This window comes from Simochromis diagramma, unplaced genomic scaffold, assembly GCF_900408965.1.
Source record: "Simochromis diagramma unplaced genomic scaffold, fSimDia1.1 OVJJ01000585.1, whole genome shotgun sequence".
NCBI lineage: Eukaryota > Metazoa > Chordata > Actinopteri > Cichliformes > Cichlidae > Simochromis > Simochromis diagramma.
Genome location: NW_024387398.1, coordinates 2,790,854 through 2,810,936, shown reverse-complemented (window position 1 = coordinate 2,810,936; position 20,083 = coordinate 2,790,854). Strand labels below are relative to the sequence as shown.

General features: G+C 38.0%; 2 protein-coding genes across 3 annotated transcripts; both read left to right on the top strand.

Annotated features, from left to right (window-relative positions):
- The first annotated feature begins 1,701 nt into the window (after positions 1-1,701).
- On the top strand, positions 1,702-3,943 carry LOC120720513 (signal-regulatory protein beta-2-like). Its single transcript, XM_040010243.1, has 6 exons — positions 1,702-1,757; positions 1,905-2,225; positions 2,304-2,663; positions 2,856-2,972; positions 3,483-3,532; positions 3,626-3,943. Exons 1-6 carry the CDS (start codon positions 1,715-1,717, stop codon positions 3,740-3,742), a joined length of 1,008 nt encoding a protein of 335 aa, XP_039866177.1. The 5' UTR covers positions 1,702-1,714; the 3' UTR covers positions 3,743-3,943.
- A 5,647-nt stretch (positions 3,944-9,590) lies between these two features.
- LOC120720504 (signal-regulatory protein beta-2-like) lies at positions 9,591-11,469 on the top strand. 2 transcript variants are annotated; one of them, XM_040010231.1, is made up of 6 exons: positions 9,591-9,659; positions 9,761-10,090; positions 10,210-10,563; positions 10,689-10,820; positions 10,922-10,959; positions 11,055-11,469. In XM_040010231.1, exons 1-6 carry the CDS (start codon positions 9,617-9,619, stop codon positions 11,187-11,189), a joined length of 1,032 nt encoding a protein of 343 aa, XP_039866165.1. In that variant the 5' UTR covers positions 9,591-9,616; the 3' UTR covers positions 11,190-11,469. The 2 variants fall into 2 exon arrangements, with proteins under 2 accessions (XP_039866165.1, XP_039866166.1); XM_040010232.1 differs by having other exon boundaries at positions 10,689-10,815; positions 11,055-11,129.
- Positions 11,470-20,083: the final 8,614 nt, after the last annotated feature.

Sequence of the window (20,083 nt, the reverse complement as noted above, 5' to 3'; positions counted from 1 at the left end):
AGTGAGTTTATTTACAGGTGTGGGGATACAAACAGAAGCGGGGATGGCATGAACAAAAACTAAGGAAAACCTAAACTGGGAAAACTAAGAAACAAGAAACCAAACCTGAAACGCGAGGAGACTGAGGGCAGAGGTAACACAGGGCACAACAAACAGCTTGGTAAAACATGTGCTATTTGTCTTATCTCCTTCACGTCACTCCTAACTGGTCAAGGCAGATGGCTGCTCCTCTTTGAGCCTAGATTTGCAGGAGGTTTCTTTCTATTAAAAGGAAGTTTTTCCTTCCCACTGTCGCAGAAGGGTTTACTCAAAGGGGGTCTTATTATAGTTGGGTTTTTCTGTATGAAGTGCCTTGAGGCAACTGTTGTTGTGATTTGGCGCTATATAAATAAAATTTAATTGAATAAGATTGTGTTTGCCTGTTATTGTGTTCCTGTTTGTGTGATGTTGTAGATTATGCAATTAACAGCATCACTCATAATATCATTATGATCTCACAGTTTACCTAATAAAGAGTTCAGCAGTAGGGGAGTAGTACAGGAAGCAGTGATGAGATGATCCTGCAGTTACCCTGTGTTAGTAGTTTTTGGTAAATAGAGAGCTGGCCATGAAAGCAAAGCTGTGGATTCTGGATTCTGTGGATTATTTATTGGCACAAATTTTGGGTAATGACTAAAACCGTTAGATCACAGATATAGAGAGCAGAAGAGAGCTCCCAGAGCATATCAGAACTCAATCCTAGAACCTTTCTCCATCATAAGGAGACAGCAGAGGTGGTTCGGAGATCCGGTATTAATCTGGGATGAATCTGGGATTCAGTAAGACACTTCCTTGTCTTACTGACCAATTACTCACCTAAAAATGAACAGCAGGTATTGACAATACACTGAGTGAAAAATTGAGATTTACTGATATATATTTACTATTTTAATATTTCTCTTTCTCTCCATGAGTTGAAATATATTTATAGACTAATCTTTTATTGGTCTGCATCACCTGTTCATCATCTCAGCTCATGAAATAGATGGGATGTTTTTAATAGGTCAGGAAAAAAGGCTGTCTTGACCAATAAAGAGTTGATATTATCTCGTTATAATACCCATTATTGGGTTCATAGGTTTTGTCAAGCCAGCTGATGCAAAGAAAACATGCATATTCTAATTTTAAAAAATCATGTAGCTTATGCTCAGCATCATTCTGGATTTACCTCTAGCTCCACCGTGGGGTTATCGAGTGAGACTTCTCTTGACATATCTCATTAATGCTAATTAAATTCGCTACAAAAATTACCAATTGGTTATTATTTTTTATAGGAGCTTAAACCATCTCCTTAGGCCAAGAAACATTGGTTCACCCTGCTCTTCAGCACTTCGGGGTGTCATGACCTCTGAACTATAAAATACCCAACCTGCACATTTCCTCTGAAATGCAGAGTGTGAAATGTTTGAGGTATTTTTTACATAAGATCCAAGAACAAGAATAAACATCAAATAAACAGCGTTCAAAAGTAGTCAAAACTAAAAACTGAATAATCTGGAAAATTGCAATAGAAAATGAAAGAGAGGTGGTGTTACAAAGCGCAGGAGGAGGTACTTTAAGTGTACGTTTGAATCTATTCTCTCAGCCAATCAGATACATTTTGTCATCTGAATACATCTCACCGCCTTCACTCACTAAAATATCAGTAAGGTCCCCAACAAGAAACACTGTCAAAATGCTTGTCCTATGGATTACATTATTTTGTCTTCACAAAGGATGTAAGTGCCTTTTTAAAAAAATTGTCTAAAAATGTTCTCAGTTAAGAATTTATATGTCAGATACATTTGCACAGACTAAACTAGCTTTACAATGGAAAGTTACCACAGCAAAGAAAAGTTTATTTTTTCTGTTTTCTCTTATTTCAGATTCTCTGGTTCCAGTTGAAACTGTTCAGCTTGGTGAACCAGCAACCTTGACATGTACTATTCCCAAAGAGCTCAGCATTAGGGGACTCAAATGGTACAAGCAGAGCGTCGGGGATACTCTTAAATTAATAGTTACTCTGATCCAGTCTAAAGCTGATTTTAGTCCTGGACTTTTGAGCTCAAGATTTCAGATAAATAATGATGCAAATTTTAGCAGCCTGACCATTTTGGAGACAGTTCAAGAGGATGAGGGTCACTATCATTGTACAAACACAGAATGGATTGGAACTACATGGAGTGGGACATATTTGTTAGTAAAAGGTAATAAGCCAACCTACTTTTACAAACTTTGAAAAATTTTCTATGCATGTTTGGAAAAATGTGATTTGTATTGCACAGGAAACACTCAGAGGACATCAAACTTTGCAGTCAGTCAGTTGCTGATAGAATCAAATCCAGTCCGTCCAGGAGACACAATGACGCTCCAGTGTTCAGTCTTCTCTGACTCTGACAACAAGACGTGTCCAGGAGATCTCAATATTCTCTGGGTCAGAGAGGGATCAGATAAATCTCTTCCAAACATCATCTACACTGACAGAAACAGAAGTAATATATGTGATGAAAGGTCTGACCATCAGAAGACATGTGTTTATCGCTTCTCTAAGAGCGTCAGCTCCTCTGATGCTGGGACTTACTACTGTGCTGTGGCCACATGTGGGGAGATATTATTTGGAAGTGGAACTACACTGGTTATTCAAGGTAAGTTTATGATTTATAAATTAATTGGAAAAAATGTGAATTTCAGTTTTAAACAGCCAGTCAGAATTATTAGTAATTTTATGTGTTATTACGTGACGTTACTGTCCAATTCTTTAGTTATACAACCAATAATATCAGCAATGATAATGTTTTGGTTTTTTTTCAGAATTCATTTTCTTTGATCTTTTGCAGAGTCATCCACAAAATCAGCATTTATTCACCTGGGAGTATTAATTGTTTGTTTGGGCATTTCTGTCATTGGAAATGTTTTCCTCATGTGCAACCGAACAGCAGGTAAACAATTTAAAGGTAAGAAATGTAAGAAACTACAAATATTTGAAAGGCTAAGTGTATTTCAGTTATACTCCCATATGGAAGAGAAATAGTAAAAACTTGCATAAGATGTGGCCTACTTCATATAAGGCTTATATGATTTACTCATGAAAGTGGCCACTTTCTCATTACTTTCATATATTGTTTTAGTAAGTATCCAAAACATACAAGTTTCATTTATATAATTTTTCTAGGGATCTTATATCTGTTTTTACTCTTGTATGTTTTTCATACAAGTTTCACACAAGACAGAGACAAACATTATAAGATCTTTTCCATATGGGCTTAAATGATGGAAATACTAAATATGTATTTATTATATATAGATAATCACATTACAAGAATTACTGTAACCACTGTACACATCATAAATAATTCTTGCAATACTGAGGCCTCCATAATGATTTTTTGTAGCCTTCATTAGTCAATAAATATTAAGTTCTGAAAATATTTCGTATTTGTCTTTATTATTTATCTTGTTCTTAGGAAAAGAAAATGCTATATCAGATGCACAAACTGGCGCCTCACGCCAACCAGTAAGTGATGAAAATTCATCATTATTTACTTAAAATATGTCAGAATATATCTATATAGCTACATAGATAACATTTTTTTTAATTACTACCCAGACCGTAGTTGATGAAGAACTAAACTACGCTGCGCTGAATTTCTCTGAAAGAAAAACGAGAGGAAGAAAGAAGAGAGAGTGTGCTGAAGACAGTGTCTACTCTCAAGTTAAATGCTGATGTCAATGATAATTTTAAGCATCTCCTCATATTTAAATTGATCCTGATTTTTTTCCTTGTTAAACATGCTGTATTTGGGACTCTTTGGTCTTTTCTTTGTTTTTGTGTTTTTTTTTTAATCTTAATTAATATTTACAGTCAACAGACACCATCACGGGCAATGTCTCATAGCAACATACTTGTGTTGTATTACGTCCTTAATTTTTAACTGTATTAACTGTTTGTTCTCCTTTTTGCAATAAAGAAACAATCATATGGCCAAGAACATTATTTTCAGTGAGTACACAGAAAAAAAATAAAAATAAAAACCTACAGTACAGCTTAGAGACCTTAACATGTGAAAGAGCTCAGCAATAGATGGGTCAAATGGTGCAAGCAGATCTGATAGCTAGACAGATAGACCTTTGCATGTTCTCCCCATGTATACATGGGTACTATAGCTTCCTCCTGCAGTCCAAAAGACAAGCACTTAGTGGGATACATCAGAGATTATAAATTGCCCGTAAGTGTGAATGTGAGTGTAAATGGATTTTGCTAATAGTGTGTGTTATTTGCCATAAGTTAATTGAGAGGCATTCCTATCAGAGTAACCAGATTTTAATTATAGTGCTTTTTTAATTTTTTCCAAGACTGAGTACAACGTCATCATATAAAAGTCCAGAGCCTCTGTGCAGTGCTTCTAGTTTGCTGTTGTACTGTTCAAAAAGTGCTGGGTTTATCTGTCTTTATCTGCCTAAACTGGAGGTCCAAAGAATATTTCCCTCATTGAGAGCTCAGAAACAGCTGCTGGTGAAGTTTTTGAGTCCTGTTGTTTTTCCTGCTGATGATGTTTCTGAAAATATGTCAGAAACATCATCTGATTATTTATCATCAAATCTGAAAACGGCGTTTTCATCTAAAAACGCTCCGTATCCACACTATTGTTTTCAATCGTTTTCATCCACACACATGCTATGTTCCCGTTCTGTGCATGCATGAAACCTAAGACCATTCGACCTGCGTCATTTCCGTCTGCCGTTTATTCACTTTCCGGCTCTGTTGCGGCAAAATGTTGAGGAAAAGTGCCGAGTTTTATCTGGAGCTAGCATGTACAAACTGATAATTTTTAATAGGGCTGTCAAAATTGACAGCAAACAAAACAACTGCTGTACAATGTTGTCCGCCATCTTAGTAGAATTTTTTATTTTTTTTTGCCTGTCCCATTTGGTTCTTTAGCCATCAGAATTGTTGTCTGAAGACCAACAAGGATACCCAATGGATTTATTTTGCCAAATGGATCATCGTGGCATTGCCGTATTGGTCCATTTCATCGACCTTTGTTTTTATTATTTATTTTATTTTATTTTCAGTTGTTACAGACGGGACAGACATGAGTGAGGGATAGGAAAGGGAGAAAGAAAGAGGAAGGAAAAGAAAAACAGAAGGGAAGAGGGACAGTGAGAAAGGGGAAAAAGAAATCTCCTGGATCACCTGTTGAGAGAGAAAGAATAGAAAACAAGCAAAAAAAACCAAAGCAACATACTAAAGACAACACCATCGCATTAATCTAGCTGAGTGTAAACAGCAGTAAATACTAAATATTCAATGTTGTTGTGCAGCACGCAGGACAGACAGCGCACAATGTGCTTTGAAATTAGCAGCCAAGAAAGGTGTAATTTAAGTCTAGGAACAGTGAACACGCGTGTGCACACCTGTGTGGATCAGCGTGCTTGTATTCAAATGGTTTCCCCATGTAATGGTCTGCAAGAGGATGTAGAGAGCCATAGCCCCGTCCCCCAGGGCATGAATCAGGCATGGAGGAGATCCAGGCCCCAGACATCCAGAGGCCCCAGAGTGCGAGAGCCCAAGGAGGACCACCGGAGGGGCATCCGTGCCACCCTCATGGGAAGGGCTGAGGATCCCCAGACGAGGCGTCACCCAGTAGCCACCGAGCAGAAGCTAGAGGGGGCTGCACCGGCTGCCGGCAGCCAGCTGTGCCAGAGTGAACCGAGCTGCAGGCCCAGAGGCTTAGTAGAATTGATCACATGACTGCATCATATGACTAAAATGTGCAATCGTTTTCAAAAGCCTCCGTTTTCACAGGCCACACTGCGATACGAAAACAGCGTTTTCAAATGTATCCACTGTTGAGATCATTTTCAAAAAGCTCAGTTTTCCTTGAGCAAAAATGCCAAAATGTAAAGAAAAAGATGAATTTTCAAACAAAAAAACGTATTAGTGTGGACATGGCCTCAGTGGGTCAACGGAACATCTGGCACAGGACAGCGGTGATGAAAGAAGGGGAGGGATTGTCTCCAAATTTCTGGAACCAGGTAACCACACCCAGCCTGGCTCTGATGGTCTTCTTCCAACATTTTGGAAATCTGCCCCATCTCTCTGGGGCAGATTTCCCCCCAGGGTCTGGGGGGAAATCTGCTGTTAAATAAAAGGACAAATTACATTCCTATAAAACATTCCATTTAAACTTTTCTATCTACATGCTATCAGGCAGGAGAGAGCTCTGTGAGTGTGTGATGGATGTCAAACTGTCAAACTGAATGAGCTTGTTTTCTATCATCCTCATTCATATGGTAAAGTGTCAAAGGACAGCATTTAATTTCAAGTTGTGATAATTACAACACTATAGGCCTGTGTAATGTTTAATGCTTGATATAATCTCTTTGTCTAAATTGAGAATAACAAAAAATAATAAGGGATTATTATTCAAACATATTAACTATGACAGCAACACAGGTGTGTAGAATTGCTAAAAAGCCTCGAACACAGTGTAGCACTAGCTAGATGCTAACGGCTATTCTAGCTAATGAATTAATCAGTAGAGGCTACAGAATGATGTGAGCTGTGCTGCTTTTTAAAAGCAGTGATGTGGCTGCATTTACATTAGTTTAATAGTCAGTTGCTGTAAAACCACCAGCGGACATTGTTAAAACTGTAGCAACTGTTAAAAGCTGTAAAAAGTGCAGAGGGGCGTGTTCCCAGTCACCTCCAGCGGGTGAGTGGGTGGAGTTCAAAGCAGCAACTCCATCCCAGAGTCACTACTGTGCAACTCAGGCTCCAAACATGCAAAACACAGTAGCCCTGATAAACAGAGCTTCATTTTGTACAGTGGGAGGAATCACGTTGGAGCCACGTTGTCTATCTTTGATACGATCATTGTGTTGAGTCCTACACTCACAGCATTTTCTCCATGTTGTCTCAAAAAGCAACATTTTTAGCATATTTGCTAAGCACATCGACACATTTCCTAACCATAAGCCTAGTCTGATGTCAGCTGGATGTATGCTAGTGTATTGTACCAAAATTGCACTGATTTATTTGACTTTATTAGTGACTATCTTAGACATATATAAAAGGTACTAGTGGAGTGGGCACTAAAACACACTTGGGTAAACACGTTTTAAAAAAAAATTCTGCTCGTGTTAAGCTGAGCTCAGACACAGACTGTATTTAAAAGATGGAAAACATAGCGTAAGATCAGCAATTGTTTTGTGAAATCTTGTTGTGAATTTATGAAGTGTCTTAGGTGTTACCATGTTGATGTAACCAGACATGATAAGTGAGTGGTGGACCTGGCAGAAAAACCAAAGGATACTGGAAACCCATATGATTGTAACATGTCAATTACAAAGTAACCAGACCCTAAAGCACAATTTCCTTTTTGTTATTTTAGACTGTAATAGGGATCAGAAGTGTATAGGAATTTATTTTATTTATGTATTAATCACATTATTTTATTGTATGATGCCTTGGTGCCACTGGATTTTAACATGTCTCACACTCATACAGTAAGACAAATGGTGGGGGTCTAGTAAGGAAGTTGGGGGAAGCAGACAACTCCACAGGAAGAGTCTTTTGTCCCTTTGAGGACTCTGGGAGGTAGCAAGGGAGTGTGAACCTTAAGGTGTGAAACAACTGTGTACTGCCTTTTGTTCCTGGAGAAGGTATTTAACTGAGAGCCATGCTGGGCTCAGGGAGACTCTGCTGACCGTCTGCCCCGCGGTCATGCAGGGACTTCATCAAGCTTGGGTTTTCTGTTCTTTGTGATTTGATTAAAGAATGTTAGCTACCGCTCACCGCTTGTCTGCAGGCTTTATTTAATGGAAAACTTCCACAACAGAAGCTACATCAGATTGCATTCAGTATATCAAAGGGTTTATTTAAGAGGACCCAAACGCTGGAGACAGAAATCATATTTAACAAAAGACGAGCCGTTTATTAAGGTGAAACACAAAGACACAAAATAGGAGAGACCAAAACCAAAGGCTGACTCTAAACTGGGAAAAACTAAACTAACAGCAAAGCGCAGGGAACATGGAAAAACTACGGACCGAGAACATGGGGGAGACGAACAGACGACCTGCGAACGAACCAAGGAAAACAGAAGACTTAAATGCATAGAAGGACAGTGAAGGAAGTGGAAACACATGGGGAACAAAATGGATGTGACGCCACAGGGGAACTGAACATACTGAACATGGACCACGACACTATTAAAATAAAACAGGAAACACAGAGACGTAGAGTGACACATGAGCGTGACACAGGAGGAAATGCAGATGGGAGAGGGAGCAAGGGATCACGAGCGAGAGAGAACAAGAGAGCACCAGGGAGAGAGACATGATGGGCTGGGGAATCATGGAATAAACATGACCGACAGGGGAGACATGGAATGACACACAGGAAGGGGAGACGAGACATCTCGACAAGACACCAGGGGAACGGAAATTAACTAAACAATAGAGAGAACTCAGTACTCAAAAAATAGAAAAACAACCGAAACAACACCAAGAGCACAGTTTTGTTTTACAGTGGGTATTACAACACACATAAAAGCGCCATAAACTCAAAAGGCTGGGTCAAATGGCCCAGAACATTGACACAATTAGGCTTGAAACAGGTTAATCTAGTCATCAACTCAACATAAAAATGTTGAGTCACCCCCAGATTGTCAAAGGAAATATTTTGGGTCTAAGGTACTCGTTCATTAGCTTTAATTTTCTGGATTGGAAGCTACATTGATGTTTTATATACACTCTATGACCTAACTTCAAATCTTTATGCATAGTTGTGCCCCACCCCCACCAAAAAAAAGAGCTATATCTCACACTCAGCAGACATTGGTCTCAATATTAATGTTTGTGATAGCTCAATTATTAAAACACTAATCAAGTATGGTTTGTTTGAAAGCACCTCATACCAAACTTTCAAGCATGATGGTGAAATGGATGAATTAGGCTGTTTTTGCAGTCACAGGCTTCGTCGCTTTTCCATCATTTAATCAACCATAAAATCCTCTTAATATCAAAGTATTATAGTGTAAAGTTTGAAGCCATCTGTAAGACAGCTGAAGTGTAAACAAAAGTGAGACAGCCTACAGGACAATGATCTCGTGCACACCAGCAGTAAAGGTGCTGCAATGCCCCAGGCACACAAACTTGACTGAAATGGGTGACATATATATGTATGTATATATATGTATATATATGTCACCCATTTTATGTTATTGTAGTTGATAAAGATGTTGTTTGTATGATGCATAAACAGCACGACCAGTTAGCATAAAGACAATTATGGAAATTTAAAGGTGTTTTTGTGAGAGTGTTTTGGTTTACCGTAACGCCTCTTTTGTTTACTTTCTGTGAGTTACAGAAACCCACTGTAAAAGAAAACTGTGCTCTTGGTGTTGTTTCGGTTGTTTAGGCCGGAAAGATGATTGATATTATTTCCATTGTGGTAGTAGAACGGAGCACCAACATAACAAACAGCCAATCAGATTGTTCTGAAATTGTTCCCTCCCACTTGATGTGATTATATTAAGGAGCATCATCTTAGTATGCCTAAATGTAAACGAGTCACAAGTAAATCCATCAGAAAATGCTGATCGTATTTTATATGCTGCTGGGCTTCAGAGCTGGTCGTAAGTTTAGAGTCGGCTTTTTTCCATATATATTTCTCCAATTTAACATGTGGAATATCTCTCTCTCTATATCTAACTGCTCTGCTTAATTTGACTTTCAGGATGCACTGATTATGTGTTTTTTGGAACGAAGACTATTGGTGTTGGAGAAAATGTGACCCTGACATGTGCACGCCCGACATCTGAATATGAAGCAAACTTGTATTGGATCAGGATTGTTTCTGGAAGCTGGCCTGAATTCATGGGAGGAACATTTGCCTTTGATTATGACGGTGTTAACACCACTCCTCACATTACAGCAAAGCAAGAACCTGGAACCTTTATTCTGGAAATAAGTCAAACTAGGCTAAGTGACACTGGTCTTTATTACTGCATAAAAGTGGACCAACTGGACATGGACTTTTTAAATGCAACATTTTTAAAAATTAAAGGTAAACAGAACTGATTATTTCTTACCCATGTTTACAAATCAATATCTAACTAAAATAAGTAAAACATGACTTTATTGATTTATGTATTTATATTAACAGTTACTTAATTATTTTCTAAGGCCCAGAGACGGCTATCACTGACATCATTCAGATGCCTCAATCTGGTCCCCTCCATCCGGGAAACCCAGTGACTCTGCAGTGTTCAGTCCTCTCTAACCCAGAGAACAGTGCATGTCCTGGAAATGACAGTGTATTTTGGTTCAGCACGAGATCGGATAACTCTCACCCCAACTTGATTTATGCTGATGGAAACAGTGATAAATGTGAGAGGAGTCCAGAGGCTTCCTCCACACAGAAATGTGTCTACAGCTTCTCCAAGAATGTCAGCTCCTCTGATGCCGGGTCGTACTACTGTGCTGTGGCCACATGTGGACATATAATTTTTGGAAATGGAATAAAACTGGACGTTAAAGGTAAATTTGAAGAATGCTATAATAATTTAGAATAGGCTAGTTTAACATCAGCATAAAAGTTTTTTTTCCCAGTTTATAATGTCACTAAAAGTAATATTTATTACTGGGTGCTTTTATTTTTCCAGGACTCAACATGTGGGACTTGCAAAAGGCTAATACAGTTCTATTTATATTATGTGCTGCTTTGGCTACAAGTCTGATCGTTATAGCCTTCCTGATTTATACCATCAAGAAGAAAACATCCAGTTGTTGGTGTGGTAATAAAAGTTATACTCACATTAGTATATCTGTCAGCTTTGGTGCAAATTAACCATGTGGAAAGCATCTTTCATAGTAAATTTCTCTGTCTTTCAAACAGATGGCATGCCAGGAAGTGGTGATCAGCAGAGTCAGCAGGTAAGGTAAATTTAATGAAGAAAAATATAAAGTCAATGGTACATTAAACTCTTGCCTGGTTTTTTTTTAAATTTAAATTAATTTAACTTCCTCAGACAGTTGAGAACCCATTGATTTACTCTGCACCAAACATCACTACGAGGAAAAGCGGCAAATTAGCACAAAGGAGTGAAAAAGCAGCAGAGGGGGGGACAGTCTACACTGATGTCAGTGCTTCTGCGATCGAGTAACTACTGTTATTAGGGTTTACTATATTTTTTTTTATGACAAACTGTGTGAAATGCATGTCAAGTTTCATTGTGGCTTTTATTTAGACCTACACGGTTATATTATATTTATTGAAATAATAAATAACATATTATAATAAAATTATATATTTTAACGTTATCATGTTCTGTTGTTTGCCCCGTATCTGTTATATGGGGCGATCGTGGCTCAAGAGTTGGGAGTTCACCTTGTAATCGGAAGGTTGCCGGTTCGAGCCCCGGCTCCGACAGTCTCGGTCGTTGTGTCCTTGGGCAAGACACTTCACCCGTTGCCTACTGGTGGTGGTCAGAGGGCCCGGTGGCGCCAGTGTCCGGCAGCCTCGCCTCTGTCAGTGCGCCCCAGGGTGGCTGTGGCTATAATGTAGCTGCCATCACCAGTGTGTGAATGACTGAATGTGTAAAGCGCTTTGGGGTCCTTAGGGACTAGTAAAGCGCTATACAAATACAGGCCATTTACCATGTTATTTTCCAATTTCTGTGGTGGTTTTTTTTTTCTTTGCATATTAGACAGTCAACCACATGTACACAGTCAAAAATTAAAGTCTAAAATTGTCTAATTGAGGAAAATTGTGTGATTACTTGACTCAACTTTATGTGAGAGAAGGAAGGGGGCAGACAAGACAGTAAGTGTTGTCGTACAGCCCATGTACACAGAGATGATGAAGTAGATTCAAATACAAGCGTGTGAGGAAAAAGTGGAGATACAAGCAAAATGAGCAGCATCTGGCTGCATTTCAGTGACACTGGAGCCTCCAAAGCTGAGTCCATAATTTATAAACTTAGAAGCTGGCTAAAGTGATACCTGTTCTAATTTTCAACCATTTTCCATTGTGGTGGACAAAAGGTTTCAAACCTCTCGGGGCCTCAAACCTCATGGAGGTTTTCTCTAGTAGAAAATGCATAAAAATAAGGCTTTTATGAAAACAGTGAAAAAAAAATTCTTTCTTGAAAAGACTAAATTTACAGTTCAGTACTGAATATTACATAACATAAACTATAAGGAAAGCGTCTTTGAATGGTAAATTCTTAACTTGCTTGATCTGATGCTCACCAAAAACAAGCACAAGTATCACTTTTGAACTTTTAACTGCATTTTTTTTTAAGTTTTATAGCTTTTCCTATTGAAAAGCCCCCTTAAGGCCATTCATAGAACACAAAGTAAAACAGATGCATCCCCACATCTGTTTTCATACATAGACATGTGTGGAAACTAGTGAAACGTCAGACTCTCAGCTAAAACTCACAAAACCATTTCAACAACCACCAAACTGCTAAAAGAACAAACGATAAAGCGCAGGCAAACAGCTTCCACAAAAACATGTAAACACAAAGCAGCAAATCCTGTTCACCTGACAGTACGTACACAAATATGCCATTGATGCTGAAAACAGACATCTCAAAGATTCAGAAACTGAAGGTTTTGTCTCTCTCTGACCAAAATTCACTGAACCAACAGCAAAAGAAGACCAAAGCTGCACTTCACATTTAACAAAAACATAGTAATGAATTCCTACTTGTCTGTCTTACTTCCACCACGACTATGTCTCATTATGCTTCGAGACCAGTTTTGCATCAAAACTCTATTTTCTGCCTTATTTGCTCGCTTATTATGCAGCTGTCAGCTGTAGAGCACAGTGTTGTCAGCCGCTGATTTAGTTTCCCCCCCCCAATGACTGCTGACACAAAAACCTAATTTATGCCAGTTTATTTACAACTACATTTGTAAAATGAGTGTGACACCCCTGCCTTAGACAGACTTTTGTCAGTTGAGATACTTCCTCAGTGTCTGAGCCAGAGCATATGGACTGGATGGGCAACTTGACAGGGAGGCATTTGTCTCACCTCTTACCTCCTATTTATTTTATTTTTTTTAAATGAGGAAGTTTTTTTAATACTCATATATAGTTGTGAAAATATGTCAATAGAATTTAGCTCAGTAGGCACCTTTTTGGATGGGACTGGACCCCCAAAGGCTCCATAAAGGCAACAGTGTACTCATCCAGCTGAACGAGGAAGTACACTGGATGAACAACTGCTGACCAAGCATTGCTATGTGACATTTGACCCATCTGCTCCAGTCCAAGGACATATCTGCTGAGTCATCATTGAATCATTCAGTCTTTTGTGCAATCAACCAATCACCTCCCACTACCACCCCCTAGATGAGTCACCGATGCACTCCAAGAGATCCAAGGGTCAGCCAGATCTTCAGACTGCCTGTTTTCACATGAAAACAAGACACGTGTTATAATCATAACTAACCCAAAAGCAAAACCCAGTAATTTACTTGGAATCAACAAAAAAATAAAAGTCCTAACACTTTTTTCAGTCCTTTATAAAGCATACAAAGAACAGGGGAAGGATTACTATAATTGCTAATGAAATAAGAAAATTCTGTGTTTAACCAGGTTCTTGTCTTTGGTTTCTTGCTGTATGCAAATGGAGACAGAAAGTGAGTGAGACAACTTGCAGAGAGGCAGTGGTTTTGCTAGAATGGCGATATTTGTCTACCAAGCCTTTCCACAACTATTTTATATTGTTAAAACAATGTCTATGTTTAAAAATATGCAATAATATTTATACATATGATAAAAACTTTCTTTATACTCTCAAAGGACTTTGAAAGGGCCTTCTGCGTTTTAGTCATGAGAACAACAAGCAAAGCCACAAGCAACAACTATACTGACAAACTAAAGTTGTGGTGGGCCATTTCTCCACCCCTTGACCAACTACTGAAGCTGTTTACTCAGAACAGAACTCACTGTGTGCTTTAACAGGATATGAAGTGAGCAAAGACGTCAGCAAGCTCCCTTCAAACACCAAGCGTCTACAACTTTATGCATCTCTCATAAAGTGTTACATGTATGCAATATTCATACAACTGTATTTAAATGTATACTTAATTTGATCTTTCACATTAAAGTACTTATCCATCACTGTGCTAAGAGAGGCACATATGAACACACTTTACCAAGGTTTCAAACCTATAGTCAATAATTTGCCATTAAATAATTTCACTGCCACAAAGGACAGGGAGGGACAATTGATTAGCACCTCCCCTCTTCTGGAAGCAGCTATAAAAACATAGAAAAGAAAAATAGTCTAGTTTGTGTCCTTATTGCTGTACCTTCAAATACTCTTTTAAATGTGTTCTGATAATATTTTTACTTTTATATTGTGTCAATCTGCTAGACTTCTCATATGGATGGAAAAAAAACAAGAGCAGCTTCCTGAAACTGAAGTATAGAGTGAAACAGGAAGAAAAGCCGCTTTGTATTTACACCTTTCTTTGAAAGCCCAACCACAGAAATGCTTAAGTTTCCATGCACTGTTTGTTTGTCAGCGATGACTTTGACTTTAGGTTTAGTTGTCTTTGTGCGCAGACATTAAGAAAAGGCAGAATATGCAAAGTAAAACAACTTTTTAAGAAAAAGCTTTTCATGTTCACCCTCTAAACTTCACATTTACTTCTTAAATGCTTGCTATATTGTTATGTGTAAATCATCATGCACATTATTAATGTGAAGAATTTTTTTTAAAATTATTATTATTGTAAGCAGTGAAGTGGCAGAACTGAAAGTGGTCTCAGACGGGAGGCTGTCCTGTAACACACAGATCTCTAGCTTGACCAAAACTGAGATTGTGGTTTCGTGCTACTATAGATTTTTCTGCCAGGAACAGACACACGTGATTTGGTTGACTGTAGTCCACTGCTTTTTAGGGCCAGATTTTAATGTAGGTGCTTTCATTTTCCTGACATACAATATAACAGGCATTAGAGCAGGACTGTGACTGCAGAGGGTGTGAATGTCTTCCTAGTTACTGTTTTGGTTACACATACCAAACTTTTTCTATTTTTGGTAAACTTATATAAAATGATCGAAAATTAATGAGAATAATCAATAATTAAACAGTATTTGAATTATAATTGTGCTGAAAATTTCATGTCATCTAGGTCTGATCCAATAATTCAGAGGTAACAAGTGAAAATATAATTAATAGGAATAAAAACTAAAAAAAAAGATATAAAAAATTGCACGGCCACGCTGTGCTAATTATATATTTTAAAAAATAAATGTAGAGGTAGGAATTGCAATTATAATGAATCTCAAAGTATTCACAACGTTCCTGAACAGAAATAGGCCTCTGCACCTGGGGGGAGGGTGTGGCCATGAAAACAATGTGACATGCCATTGGATGTTGGGACACATAATAACATGACGCTAAGCATCGGCCAATGAATGTGAACTAACAACCACAAGGTCGCGGCTGCACTGTAGGAAAACATCCTAATATAAAAGTATTTTACTGCATTTCACAGTTTTGCTCTGTTCTTCTAGAATATCATTAAAGTTACGTAAATAGACTGATTTCACATTTCAAATGTAAATTAACGTTAAATCACTGTAATGTAATAAACATGATTTTCATGATTATTAAATGTATCTGTCTGTACTTATGCATATTTAGATTAAAAAACATTCACAAATGTATCATGATTTCACAAATATCTGTCCGTTATTTGAAAGATCGAACTGTTGAATTCAAATGTAATGCTATGGAAAAGTATATAACATGATTCCTATAAGCTTGTGTTACATCACATAAGTATTATTATTATTGCTATTTAGGGCGATCGTGGCTCAAGAGTTGGCAGTTTGCCTTGTGATCAGAAGGTTGCCAGTTCGAGCCCCAGTATTGTGTCCGTGGTCAAGACTCTTCACCTACAAGTGATGGCCAGAGGGGCCGATGGTGCGATATGGCAGCCTCGCCTCTGTCCAGGGCATACATTATTATTTAAACCAACTGTTAACTGTATATTTTTGTACATTTACGTATTATGATTCATATTGCCATGGGCGACTGTGGCTCAGGGGGGTTGGGAAGCGTATCTGTAACCGGAAGGTCGCCGGTTCGATCCCCGGGCTCTCTGTCCTGGTCGTTGTGTCCTTGGGAAGACACTTTACCCTACTGCCTATTGGTGTTGGCCAGAACGGCCGATGGTGCGATATGGCAGCCTGGCTTCTGTCAGTCTGCCCCAGGGCAGCTGTGGCTATAACTGTAGCTGCCTCCACCAGTGTGTGAATGTGAGAGTGAATGAATAGTGGCATTGTAAAGCGCTTTGGGTGCCTTGAAAAGCGCTATATAAATCCAATCCATTATTATTATTATTATTATTCATTGACCTTGTCATTGACACAGAGGGTTAACGAGGGAAGTGGGAGCACACGGGGAACACTGCTGACACAGATAATCATAACGAGACACAGCAGTAGTAAACACAACACTGACGGGAGACTGTCAAAGTAAAACAGGATGTACAGAGGTGCAGACAGGAGGAGAGAGAGAGAGCACAGGCATGGCGGGCTGGGGAAACATGGAATAAAACACAAGGAGGGGAGACAAGGGCTCACAGATACACAGAGGGGCACACAGGGGGAAAAAGTCACAAGGGGAAATCAAAATAAGGAACAGCTTAACAGAGCAACCCAGGAACCGTGGCCTAAATAAAGAACAAAATACAAAAATACACGAAAACTAAGAATGCTGGGCCAACATGGCCCAGGATCATGACACGTAGGAATCAAAACACTTGTGAAATTATCTAGCAACTAGTCAAAGTTTACCGTTAAACTGTTTACTGTAAAGTTTAGTTCTTCAATTTATACCAATGGATGTTAATGACATAACTGACATGAGATAAAATATCCACCCATCTATTCTCTTTCACTTATCAGGGTTGTAAGGTGCTGGAGCTTTTTTCAGCAACCGTAGAGCCAGAGGCCATTTAGCCCCTGGACAGGTCACCAGTCTTTCACAGGGCTAACACAGATAGTCAGATATCCATTTGCACTCACATTCACACCTTTGGCTAATTTAGAATCACCAATTAACCTAAACCCACTAACTGCATTTCTATGGACTATGGGAGGGAGAGAGAACCCACACAAACATGGGAAGAACATGCAAACGCCACAGAGAAAGACAACAGCCTGGAATGTGGAGTCAAACTCAGGCCTTCTTGCTGTGAGGCAACGGTTTTAACCCCCGTACTACTATGATAAAATGTGTGTTTCACAACTATTGAAAATGGTAAAACACTGAACAAACCTCCTGGTGTTCAGTGGCATAGCAGTAGTCCCTGCCATGTAGCATCCTGTCATTATGAGTTGTTTACAATGGTTACAGTCATTATCTAGGGTTATGCAAAGACATTCTTGTTGTCTAACTTTGACGATGCCTTAACCAGACTGAAACACATGGTTTTTGCAGCCTTCAGTGATCAATAAGATTTTAACTTTTAAACAATTAAAATGAATTAAATATCACTTAAACCATACATTTAAATAGAATTACAATTTCAAGTTGAGTTCTTTTAAATCATTAAGGGTTAATTGTTTACAATGGCTCGATAACTGTCATATTGGCATTAATATAAAATATGCTTCAGCTTTGTTGTGTTCTTTTTTCTAACTTTCAGTTTGAGAAACCCACAAGAATCAAATATGAGACGACAGGGCTTACATTTGGTGTTGCTTTATGTGCTTTAGTTGGAACAATGGTTGATACTGTTTCCACTCCAGTAATGGAGTGATACACCAACATAACAAGTAGCCAATCAGACTGCTCTGAAATAGTTCCCTCCCACTACCAATACTTATATCTGGATGATTCTTTTATATTAAGTTATTTTTACAACAGTATCAGGAAGGTAATACAACAAACAAACAAACAAAATCCAGAAATGGTTGTATTTTATTTGTTGCTGACGCTCAGTTTTGGATGTAAGTATTTGTAGAGACATCAGATTTACATATAAATATATTTAAATATAATTATAAATATATAATAATATATTTCAATTATTGCCATTTTTATATAGATAATGAAGAGAAGACAAGGTAAATGATTCTGTCTCTTGTTCATGTCTGACTTGAATAATATTTTTCAGGTTGCTCAGATGAACAGACTTTTGAGACAAAGACTGTTTACGTTGGGGAGAATATTAACCTGACATGCCCCCGTAGAGATGTAGGAACCTTGTTTTGGCTCAAGCTTGTTTCTGGAGACTTTCCTAAAATCTTAGGAAGATCATTTAGCTCTCAGAGTGCTGATCAGCGCATTAGAACTGTAACAGATCCTGGAATATTTGATCTGTATATTACAAAAGCACAGCAGAGTGATACAGGAGTTTACATCTGTATGAAAACAGCAAATCGAGAAGTAACATTTTTGAATGGAACCTACTTAAAAGTTGAAGGTAAGTAGACAAAAACCTGAAGAATGTTTGTAGATTCCTGTAAAATTTGTAAATTTACATTGATTGTTTGCTCATTTGTGCATGGAGGTATAGGCGTACCGCCATGCGAACACCAAATAGTTAATATAAAAACAAAAGCAAAGCTTTTTATTGAATTTTGCTAAAATAACAAGTGATTTTGCACATTCTTTATAATTACTTAGGACCTGAGCCTCCTTTCACTACAGCTCCTCCACCTGATTCTGTCCATCAGGAACACACAGTCAATCTTCAATGTTTGGTCCTCCATGACTTCCAGAATAAAACATGTCCAGTAGATGACAACGTGTTCTGTTTGAGCGCAGAACCACATCAATCTAACCCGGGCTCTAATTATACTCATGTGAATGGTGGAGATGAATATGAAAGGAACTCAGAGGGACTCTCAACAAAAACATGTTTCTACAGCTACTTCAGAAACTCCAGCTCCTCTGATTCTCAGACGTATTACTGTGCTGTGGCCACATGTGTGGAGTCTTTTTCTCGAAATAAAACAACAGGCGATGCTGACGGTAACTGAATCATGTTTTTATGCAATGGGGAAAATTGGAATATTTGTCCATTTGATTAGATTCTAGTTTTTTACCTAATATTCTGTAATGCTAAATCAATCTATATAAAAAATATATCTGACAACACTTAATCATTGCTAACATAATTCATTTTATTTTGTTTTATTTCAGCAGTCAACAAGACTAATTCAATGAAGGACAATGCACTTCTCTATCTGTTATGTGTTGCTTTGGCTGTAACCCTGATTGTTATAGCCTCTCTAATCTATTCAGTCAAGAACAATAGCTCATGTGTGGGTTGCAATGGTATGCAAAGTCAATCATACATTAATTTACCAAACAATATTCAACAAAATTGGACTCACATTAATGTTGTGGATTTATTTATCAGATGCAGTCGCTTTACGAACAAATGTGACAGAAAAAGGAGATCAGGAAATTCTGCAGGTAGTTATGAAAAAAAAATCTCTTCAAGCTTTTTGTATGTTTTAATGTCTCCCTGTGTAAATAAGTCTCACCATTTTTCTGTTTCCTCAGACAGATGAAGACTCATTGGTTTATTCTGTAGTAATTTTCACTTGTGGAAAAATGGAAAGCAGGAACAAGGACAACAGAACCTGCAGAGGACGAGAACATCTGTACTGATTTAAAGGCTCTTGAGGTGGATAGCTAGAGACATTTGACTCTTGCATTTTAAATTGTGTTAGAAATGTACTTTTTTGTACTCGCATTTTATTAATAGTTATATAGACAAAAATAGATAATTACAATGGTAATTTTTAATTTGTTTTTCTAATAGATGTACATAGTACATCTATTAGTACATAGTAACCGAATTTCCCAGAGGAACCCACCCGAGGGATTAATAAAGTTCTATCTTAGTATTAATCCTATCCATGAATGGTTTTTTTATTGTGGAAACTTTTCTTTTTTCTGATGTTGTGATATGTTCCTACATATTCTTGTATCTGTATATATTTCTATATGACCAAATCAATATGTTTATCTCAGTGTAATGTATTGAAAGGAACAGGTGGAAACAGTAT

Excerpts from the sequence above, each read along its gene's own strand:
- LOC120720504 (XM_040010231.1), top strand. The coding sequence starts at position 9,617 with ATGCTGATCGTATTTTATATGCTGCTGGGCTTCAGAGCTGGTC. Across the intron at positions 10,564-10,688 it reads AATAAAACTGGACGTTAAAG|GACTCAACATGTGGGACTTG; the intron begins GTAAATTTGAAG and ends TTATTTTTCCAG. Across the intron at positions 10,960-11,054 it reads GTGATCAGCAGAGTCAGCAG|ACAGTTGAGAACCCATTGAT; the intron begins GTAAGGTAAATT and ends TAACTTCCTCAG.
- LOC120720513 (XM_040010243.1), top strand. The coding sequence starts at position 1,715 with ATGCTTGTCCTATGGATTACATTATTTTGTCTTCACAAAGGAT. Across the intron at positions 1,758-1,904 it reads ATTTTGTCTTCACAAAGGAT|ATTCTCTGGTTCCAGTTGAA; the intron begins GTAAGTGCCTTT and ends CTCTTATTTCAG. Across the intron at positions 3,533-3,625 it reads CTGGCGCCTCACGCCAACCA|ACCGTAGTTGATGAAGAACT; the intron begins GTAAGTGATGAA and ends ATTACTACCCAG.